At 41.8% G+C, this 10,690-nt stretch overlaps 1 protein-coding gene across 2 annotated transcripts in view; it reads left to right on the forward strand.

Annotated features, from left to right (window-relative positions):
• The window catches only part of ATF1 (activating transcription factor 1), a 45,745-nt gene that overhangs the window by 14,400 nt on the left and 20,655 nt on the right, over window positions 1-10,690 (forward strand). For both annotated transcript variants that reach the window (XM_017545842.2, XM_017545845.2), the window contains exon 3: window positions 3,844-3,944. In XM_017545842.2, coding sequence (XP_017401331.1) covers window positions 3,844-3,944 — 101 coding nt within the window. The remainder of the gene's footprint in view (window positions 1-3,843; window positions 3,945-10,690) is intronic.

Consider the following 10,690-nt stretch of genomic DNA (forward strand, 5'->3'; position numbering starts at 1 on the left):
CTTTTTGTAGAGACAGTCTCACTGTGTTGCCAAGGCTTGTCTTGAACTCCTGGGCTCAAACATTCCTCCCCTGTTAGCCTCCCAAAGTGCTGGGATTACAGGTGTGAGCCGCCACTCCTGGCCTGTTTGTCTATTTCTACAGAGTTATCTAATGTGTTCCATTGACCTAGGTGTCTGTCCCTCTATTAGTACCACACTCTCTTGAATACTGTAGCTATGTATAATAAAACTTAACTTAAAATCAAGAGGAGTGATTCCTCCCATTTTATTCTTCTTTCCTTCTTTTCAAAAATGTTTTTAGAGATGGGTGTCTCCCTGTCACCGAGGCTGAAGTGCAGTGGTGCAATCATAGCTTGTTGTTAGCCTCTACCTCCTGGACTCAATTGAACTTCCCACCTCAGCCTCCTGAGTAGCTGGGACTGCAGGTGTGTACCACCACACTTGGCTAATTTTTAGATTTTTTTAATAGAGATGGGGTTTTGTTATGTTGCTCACCCGGTAGGATCATTTGAAGGCAGGATCCTAAAGTACTCAGCCTCAGCCTCCTAAAGTGCTGGGATCATAGGCGTAAGCCACCTCACCCACCCCCGACTTCATTCTTAAAAGGTATTTTCATTAGGTATGGAATTCTAGGGCTTTTTTTTGTTGTTGTTTTGCAGCTTCCACATGGGAGTCTAGTAACTTATTGAATCCATGGATTGGTGTGAATCATTACATCTATATTTTCAGTCTTATGTCTTCACATTTTGCCTCCAACATCTTCTTTTTCCCTCTCAGTCTGTCCCCCACATCTTTTAATCTCTCAGTTTTCCGTCTGTTTCTCTTTCTGTGCTGCAGTTCCAATAATGTCTTGCCTGTGTTTCAGTTCATTAATTCTTCCACTAGCTTTGTCTAATCTTCTGGTATATCTGAAAAATAATTTTTAAAATTTTAGGTATTATGTCTTTATTTCTTGGAAGTCTATTTGGTTCTTTTTCAAATCCACAGTTTTCTCTTTCCTGAAGATATTTTCAAGTTTGTCTTGAAATGTAATCTACTTGTTCCTTTAAACACAGAATTCAGGCTGGGCATGGTGACTCACGCCCCACTTTGGGAGGCCAAGGTGGGCAGATCAAACAAACAAACAGAAAAAAATCATAGTAATCATAATTGGTTTATAATCTGTCTGATAATGTCAGTATCTAAAATTGTTTGGGTCTGATTCTTCTGTCTGTTGTTTTTGATTCTTGTTCATGTTACCTTATGTGACTGGCTATATTTTATTCTTTACTGCTGACTAATCTTGAAAAAGCTATTTGGGTTTTTTTTGTTTTGCTTTGTTTTGGATTTTTTTTTTTTTTGAGACAGTCTCGCTCTTTTGCCCAGGCTGGAGTGCAATGGTGCAATCTCAGCCCGTTGTAACCTCTGCCTCCCAGGTTCAAGTGATTCTCGTGCCTCAGCCTCCCAAGTACCTGGGACTACAGGTATATGCCACCACATGCACTTGAGGGAGACAGGAATTCGCCATGTTGGCCAGGCTGGTCTTCAACTCCTGGCCTCAAGTGATCAGCCTACCTCAGCCTCCCAAAGTGCTGAGATTACAGACGTGAGCCATGATGCCTGGCCTATTTGTGGGAATTCACTGTGGCTCAGGATGACAATACCTTCTTGCAGAAGAAGTCACTACTGCCAGTAAATAGTGCCTGGGAGACCACTTTCAGGATTTGAAGTTCTTTTGGACCATCTAGGTGATGTTATTTTGGGCTGTAAGTCTGCAAGAGAGCTTTTAAGAACTTCTTCAGCCCTGACTCTCTCTCGCCAACCTCAAGGCAACTTTCCCTCTGTTACTGAGGGTGTGGCCCTGTAGAAGTCCCATTTTATTAGGGGACTCCTCTCTTTACCTAGAGAAAATCCAAGGCCTTTTATGTCCATTGCTTTGAAGGGCATTCAAGTTTGTCCTAATAGGCGACTCTGTTTACTCTTTCTTTTCTCTTTTTTTTTTTTTTTTTGGAAATGGAGTCTCGATCTGTTTTCCAGGCTGGAGTACAGTGGAGCAATCCCGCCTCACTGTAACCTCTGCCTCTCGGGTTCAAGTGATTATTCTACCTCAGCCTCTTGAGTAGCTGGGATTACAGGTGCCCACCACCACATCCAGCTAATTTTCGTATTTTTAGTAAAGACAGGGTTTTGCCATGCTGGCCAGGCTGGTCTTGAACTTCTGACCTCAGGTGATCTGCCCACCTCGGCCTCCCAGAGTGCTGGTTTTACAGTTGTGAGCCACTACACCTGGCCTGTTTACTATTTATTTTTCTTGCTCTATTTTAGATTTTGGACTGGTAATTTAGAATCTAGAATCTTTAGAGTATAAGTGAAGCAGTGGACAGAGAAGTATTAAGAAGTATGAAGTTCTGGCCAGACACGGTGACTCACGCCTATAATCCCAGCAGTTTGGGGAGGCTGAGGTGGGTGGATCACATGAGGCCTGGAGTTTGAGACCAGCCTGGCCAACATGGTGAAAACCTGTCTCTACTAAAAATACAAAAATTAGCCGGGCTTGGTGGTGGGCGCCTGTAATCCTAGCTACTCCAGAGGCTGAGGCAGGAGAATCGCTTGAACCCAGGAGGCAGAGGTTGCAGTGAGCTGAGATTGTACCACTGCACTTCATCCTGGTTCACAGAGAGAGACCCTGCTTCTCCGCACCAAAAAAGACTGGACGACCAGCTCCTCCCTTTCCTCCTTTGAAAGGTCTCTCAATATTTAGATTATCAGGTTTGAGAGTGGGGTTGGGAAGAGAATCAGGGCTTTGAGACCCTGAGTAATGAGCGTTTTGTGGGGTCAGACGAACCGTAGTAATAAGGGGTAGGGACTACCACTAGCTACATCAAAATCTCGTGCCTCTTTTCCTTTTCAACCTGCCAGACCCACGGTCTGCATTAAATCACATGGATTGCCAGAAACCTTTGAGGAATGATGGCTCTTAGCCTCTTAGAAATGTAAATTAATCCTATCATATGCTCTCCATTGCTGAAAGATAGGGGGATCTTTTGTTAATTTTCTCCAAGTATATTGATAACTCTAGAGCTGGAATCTTAAGACTTGTGGGTTTGTTTTGAGACAGGCTCTCACTCCGTCACCCAGGCTGGAGTTGGAGTGCAGTGGCACAGTCGCAGCTCACCACAACCTCCACCTCCTGGGCTCAAGTAATCCTCCCACCTTAGCCTCCCACATAGCTGTGACTATAGGGGTGCATTGCCAAACCTGGCTAATTTTTGTATTTTTTGTAGAGACAGCATTTTACCATGTTGACCAAGTTGGTCTTGAACTCCTGGGCACAAGGGATCTGCCTGCCTTGTCCTCCTAAAGTGCTGAGATTATAGGCATGAACCCCTGCACCCAGCTCTTTTTTATTCTTATTCTTCAATTTCTCTATGCCCATACTGGGGTACTGTCAAAGAGGAACAGAGCTGGCCATTTGTTAAAGGCACCAAGACAGATTTTATCAGATTACTGCAGTGTAGGAGAGAAACTCCAACATAAACTGAGCTCAGCTCCACTGAATTAATCCTAAGAAGGATTAACACAAAAGATGGAAACACAAAAGATGGAAAGTTTTTTAAACATTGGGGTGTTCTCATGGATACAGGGAGGGGAACATCACATATTGGGGCCTATTGGGAGGTGGGGGAACTAGGGGAGGGATAGCAGGCTGTGGGGGGATTAGGGAGGGATAACATTAGGAGAAATACCTAATATAGGTGACAGGGGGATGGATGCAGCAAACCACCATGGTATGTGTATACATGTAACAATCTTTTTCTTTTCCCAGCCGCATTGTTCATCATGTTAATGCAAGTTCTTTTTTAGGTATCATCTTTATCAGAAAGTGAAGAGTCCCAGGACTCATCTGACAGCATAGGCTCCTCACAGAAAGCCCACGGGATCTTAGCACGGCGCCCTTCTTACAGGTGAGTACTCTCTTGTATCCAATCCTGCATGTTTTAATAGTACCAAATGAGTTCAAGTGGTGCTGTGCAAAGCACACTGAAGAAGGCAGCACATATAAGTGTTAAGAATGAAATCGGGTGGCCCTTGCCTATAATCCCAGTTCTTTGGGAGGCTGAGGTAGGTTTGCTTGAGCCAGGAGTTCAAGACCAGCCTGGGCAACATGGTAAGAACCCCGTCTCTTCAAAAAATACAGAAATTAGCTGGGCAGAGTGGCGCACCCCTGTAGTCCCATCTACTTAGAGGCTAAGGTGGGAAGATGGCTTGAGTCCGGGAGCTTAAAGTTACAATAAGCTATGCTCATGTCACTGTGCTCCAGCCTAGCTGGTTGAGCAAGATCCTATCTCCAAGAAAAAGAATGAAATTGGACCTTCGGCTGGGAGCAGTGGCTCACGCCTGTAATCTTAACATTTTGGGAGGCCAAGTTAGGTAGATCACCTGAGGTCAGGAGTTTGAGACCAGCCTGGCCAACATGGTGAAACCCTGTCTCTATTAAAAAGACAAAAGTTAACTGGGTGTGATGGTGTGCACCTGTAGTCCCAGCCACTTGGGAGGCTGAGGCAGGAGAATAGCTTGAACCCAGGAGGCGTAGGTCATGCCACCACACTCCAGCCTGGGCAACAGAGGAAGACTCCATTTCACAAAAAAAAGAAAGAAAAGAAGTAAATTGGACCTTTATCTTATACCATTACACAAATCAATGCCAAATGGATAAAAGACCAAAATGTTAAGACCTGAAACCGTAAAAGTCCTAGAAGAGAACATAGGGATAAGCTCTTCAACACTGACCTTGGCAATGATTTTTTGGATATCACACCAAAAGCTCAGGCTGCAAAAGCTAAAATAAGTAAATGGGACTACATCCAACCAAAAAAACATTTCTGTTAAAAAACGAAAACCAAAAAAAAAAAAAAAAAATGCTTCTGTTTAGCAAAGGAAACAAGCAACAAAATGAAAAGGCAATTATTTGCAAACCACTTACCTGATAAGAGGTTAATATCCATAATTGAAGATAAAGTTAGAGAACTGGAGATACAGCTCTGAGTAGATTACCTAGAATGGAACACAGCAAGACAAATAGAAGTTAAGAGAGACAGAAGACAGACTGAGAAAGTCCAATACACAACATACATACATAAAAGGAGGGAAGGGCACTTCCAGCTTCTGGTCTCCCCAGGAGAGAAAATAATAATGACTGTAATTTCCAGGATATGAATTTCTCAGCATAAGAAAGCAAAGTCCCAAACAAGATAAATTAATAGAAACCTACATCTAGATGTGTGTTATGAAGTAAAATTGGAGAACACCAGGGATAAACATGAGATCTTGAAAGCGAAAAGCTTCTGGGCCGGGCGCAGTGGCTCACGCCTGTAATCCTAGCACTTTGGGAGGCCGAGGTGGGTGGATCACTTGAGGTCAGGAGTTCAAGACCAGCCTGGCCATCATGGTGAAACCCCATCTTAAAAAAAAAAAAAAAAAAAAAAAAAAAAAAAAAAAAAAAAAAAAAAAAAAAAAAAAAAAAAAAAAAAAAAAAAAAATAAAACCCCAATTTAAAAAAAAAAAAAAAAAAAAAAGAAAGCTAAAAGCTTCCAAGAGAAAAGACCAATTACCTAGAAAGGAATGACCAATAGGCTGAAAACAGATTTTTGAAGTGTAGCATAAGACAATGAACTAAAATATTTATTTTTGTTTTTAAATTATTACATAATTTTTTTTCCCTTGTTTCAAGTTTTAATCGAACCTTGTATATAAAAGATTACTTTATTCCCGCATCTTCTCAATTGTTTCTTCCTTGTATTCGCCCTTTTCCTTTCCTACTTGGCGAGATTTGGCGTTCTGTTCAAGGATCTTTTTGCGGTCTTTGTCCAGTTTTAGCCTAGTGATAACCACCTTGCTGGGGTGAATGCCTACATGGACAGTTGTGCTATTAGCCTTTTCCTGCTGCACCCGTTCAATGTAGATTACGTATTTCTTCCTGTAAACCTGGACTACTTTGCCAGTCTGCTGACCTTTATAGTGTTCTCATATAACCTGAACTTTCGGATGGGCATGGATCGCACCTTGTACTTTTGTCTCAGCTCTTTGGAAAGAGGGGAGGACATAATCTTCCTGTGAATGTGGAAAGGTGCATTGAAATGCCTTTTGCGATTCTTGCTTTGGTCGGAAGTCACAAAGGGATTGAACTTCATTTTGGCAGCTCCTGCTTAGGTATTTATTACATAATTTTTTGGAGACGAAGTCTCATCCTGTTGCCCAGGCTGGAGGCAGTGGTGTGATCACAGCTCACTGCAACCTCAATCTCCTCAGTTCAGCTCCTCAACTTCCTGAGTACCTGGAACTATAGACATATGTCACGATGCCCACCTAATTTTTTTTTTTTTTTTTTTGAGATGGAGTTTCGCTCTTGTTACCCAGGCTGGAGTGCAATGGCATGATCTCGGCTCACTGCAACCTCCGCCTCCTGCGTTCAGGCAATTCTCCTGCCTCAGCCTCCTGAGTAGCTGAGATTACAGGCACGCACCACCATGCCCAGCTAATTTTTTTTTGTATTTTTAGTAGAGACGGGGCTTCACCATGTTGACCAGGATGGTCTCGATCTCTTGACCTCGTGATCCACCCGCCTCGGCCTCCCAAAGTGCTGGGATTACAGGCGTGAGCCACCGCATCCGGCCCACCTAATTTTTTTAAAGTTTTGGTAGAGATGGAATCTCATTATGTTGACCAGTCTGGTCTGAAACTCTTGGGCTCAAGTCCGCCCATCTCAGCCTCGCAAAGTGTTAGGATTATAGGCATGAGCCACTGTACTCGGGCTCCCATATTTAATTGAAAAAGAAAGTAACTTTTGACCTGAAATTCTGTGCCCACCTGAACAGTCTTTCAAAAATGACGGTGAAATAATCGTTTTCAAACTGATTTAAGAAACTACATAAGAGGGCTGGGCGCAATGACTTACGCCTGTAATCCCAGCACTTCGGGAGGCTGAGGTGGGTGGATCACTTGAGGTCAGGAGTTTGAAACCAGTCTGGCCAACATGGTGAAACCCCATCTCTACTAAAAATACAAAAATTAGCTGGGCGTGGTGGCACATTCCTGTAGTCCCAGCTACCTGGGAGGCTAAGGCACGAGAATTGCTTAAACCTGGGGGACGGAGGCTGCAGTGAGCCGAGATGGTACTGCTGCACTCCAGCCTGGGTGACAGAATGAGACTCCATCTCGAAAAATAAAAGAAGCTGCTTAAGTGTATACTTGAGGAAGAAGAAAATGGAAGGAATATGAATGTAAGAAACAGTGGCGAAAAAAGCAATTCATTTCAGTTAGCATTGGCTTTTTAGAACAATAGTAGTAACGATTAATTTGGGCAGTTTTGTGGAGTTTTTTGAGACAGGGTCTCACTCCATCACCCAGGTTGGAGTGCAGTGATGCAGTCATGGCTCATTGCAGCTTCACCCTCCTGGGCTCAAGTGGTCCTCCTGCCTCAAACTCCCAAGTAGCCAGGAATACAGATGCACACCACTGTGCCTGGCTAATTTTTAATTTTTGTAGAGACAGGGTCTCACTATATTGCCTAGGCTGGGTGTCAAACTCCTGGGTTCAAGCAATCCTCCAGCCTAAGCCTCTCAAACTGCTGGGATTATAGGCAACACACCTGGCCAATTTGGGTGGTTTTTCAATAATGGAAGGAAATATACCAGACAGGAATTGTCTGTTGGAGTCTTATGTTGCTTACCTTTAGACTTAACCTTAGACTTTTAGGGGCAGCCACCAAAAAAATACAAAAAAAAAAAAAGCTTAATTCTTAATGGGGCTCTCCCAGTACAGAACAGTGAGCTCCTGGATAGAATATTTATTAATGCATTGTGCACTTACAGGAAATAATGATAATCTCTTATCTCATTCCCTCAACAGATATAAAAACCATATACATGCAAATACATGCATTAAAACCAAAATGGGGAACAGAAACAAGCTTGTAACAGGGTCCACTCGTTATTTTCAGTCAGCTGCAGGAAGGAACTCTGAACCTGAGATTTCTTTATTAAGTAGGGGTCTCTCATAGAGGCTAGAACATCTGAAAAGAAACTTCTCAAAGATTAGTATAAATCAAATATGAATTCACTCAAAAATCATCAAACGTGCAAGGACATAAACGACCATAAGTGAGAATTGGCAGAAACAATACCGTCAACTCAATAAATGCTAGGGAAAAAAGTATTTGATTAAATCCAGCACCTACTAATACATTTCTACCAAAAATCAATAAAAATGGGCTTCCCTAGCATATGTAGACTTTTAGAACTTAACTGTGTATAAGATGGATCACCACTGCCCAAATTCTAGACTGGCCACTACCTGGTGCACATGTGTAATTGATATGAATAGCATTGCAAAGACTTTGGAAACTGAACTGACATTGGAACCACAACTTACAGAAGGATGGTCAGAACTTGTGGCCTGGACACAACCAGATTGATAACTTCTAAAACAAGAATGTAGGCTAGGTGTGTGGTATGGTTCATGCCTCTAGTCCTAGCACTTCAGGAGGCCGAGGTGGGAGGACTGCATGAGTCCAGGGAATTGAAGCCAATCTGTGTAATATAAAGAGATCCCATCTCTACAAAAAAAAATACAAAAATTAGCTAGGCATGGTAGTGTGCACCTATAGTCCCAGCTACTTAGGAGGCTGAGCAGGGAGGCTCACTTGAGCCCAGGAAGTTGAGGCTTCAGTGAGGCATGATCCTGACTCTATGTCTCAATAAATAAATAAGCGAGACTGTCCAAATAAATAAAATAAGAATATACTTGATGGCCGAAAACAGAAATTACGACATTCTGAAGGGGTTTTCAACATATGCAGAGGTAATAGATAAGACATTTACAACATAAAGAGGGAAGGATAAACATATCTAATATGGTGGTAAGGTTTCTACATTCTACCTGAAGTGGTGGTAAAATACTAATTCTACGCAGACTGTAAAAAGCTATGTATCTATATACCCCTAGAGCAACTACTAAAACTTCGCAAAAGATTTTAGTCAGATATACAGTAGATAAATTAAAATGAAATTTTGAAAAGTCTTCAAATAATCTAGAAGAATGCAGGTGTAGGAACACAGAGAATTTTAAAAATAGAATAAATAGAAAACAAATAATAAACTGGAAGATCAGCCAAGATTACAGATGGCCTAAACTCACCAATTAAAAGGCAATTGTGAAACTATAGATCAATATCCTTGATGAGTATAGACAAAAAAAATCCTCAACAAAATATTAAACTAAATCCAACAACATATAAAAGGTGTTATATGCCATGACCAAGTAGGATTTATCTCTGAAATGCAAAATTGGTTTAACATATCATATGAATAGAATCAAAACAAAAAACATATCATCTCAAGACACAGAGAAAACATTTGACAAAAATCCGGTACACTTTTTTTTTTTTTTTTAAGACGGGGTTTCACCACGTTGGTCAGGCTGGTCTTGAACTCCCGACCTCAGGTGATCCGCCCATGTTGGCCTCCAAAGTGCTTGGATTATAGGCATGAGCCACTGCGCCCAGCCAAATCTGGTACCCTTTCATGATAAAACTGTTCAGCAAACAAATAGAAGGCTGCTTCTTCAACCTGATAAAGAGAATCTACAAAAACCTACAACTAACATTCTAATAAGAAAATAATGTGGATATCCACTCTCACCACTTCTAAACATTGTACTCAGGGAATTAGTCAAGAAATGAAATAAACGGCATCCTGATTTGAAAGGACTAAGTAAAACACTTTGTACATGACATTATCTTATATATACAAAATCATAAAGAATCTAATCAACAAGTTCCAGCAAGGTTGTAGGATATAGATCAATATAACAAAAATCAACTGTATTTCAATATATAAGGAATGAATAATCCAAAAGTGAAACTTAACAATTATGTTTAACAAAGTATAAAAGGTTTAAAATTAAATTTATAAATTTAAATTATACTTAGATATCAATTAACAAAAGAAGTAGAACACATATACTGGAGACCAGGCACAGTGGCTCACACCTGTAATCCCAGCACTTTGGGAGGCCAAAGTAGGTGGATCACAAGGTAGGTCAGGAGCTTGAGACCAGCCTGGCCAACATGGCAAAACCCTGTCTCTACTAAAAATACAAAAATTAGCCGAGTGTGGTGGCGCGTGCCTGTAGTCCCAGCTGCTTGGCAAGCTGAGGCAGAAGAATCGCTTGAACCTAGGAGGCAGAGGTTGCAATGAGGCGAGATTGTGCCACTGCACTCCAGCCTAGGCGACAGAGCTCTGAGACTCCGTCTCAAAAAAAGAAAGAAAAGAGATCTAAATAAGTGAAAAGACATCTCATGTTAATTGATCAGAAGGCTAAATATTAAGACAACCCAATGAAAAAATGAACAAGGGGGCCAGACATAGTGGCTCATACCTGTAATCCCATCACTTTGGGAGGCCAGGGTTAGTGGATCATCTGAGGTCAAGAGTTTGAGACCAGCATGGCCAACGTGGTGAAACCCTGTCTTTACTTAAAAATACAAAAAATTAGCTGGGCATGGTGGCGGGCACTTGTAATTCCAGTTACCAGGGAGGCTGAGGCAGGAGAATCGCTTGAACTGGGAGGTGGAAGCTGTAGTGATCTGAGATTGCACTATTACACTCCAGCCTGGGCCATAGGAATGAAACTCGGGGGTATCTCAAAAAAA

This window comes from Cebus imitator, unplaced genomic scaffold, assembly GCF_001604975.1.
Source record: "Cebus imitator isolate Cc_AM_T3 unplaced genomic scaffold, Cebus_imitator-1.0 Scaffold181, whole genome shotgun sequence".
Taxonomy (NCBI): domain Eukaryota; kingdom Metazoa; phylum Chordata; class Mammalia; order Primates; family Cebidae; genus Cebus; species Cebus imitator.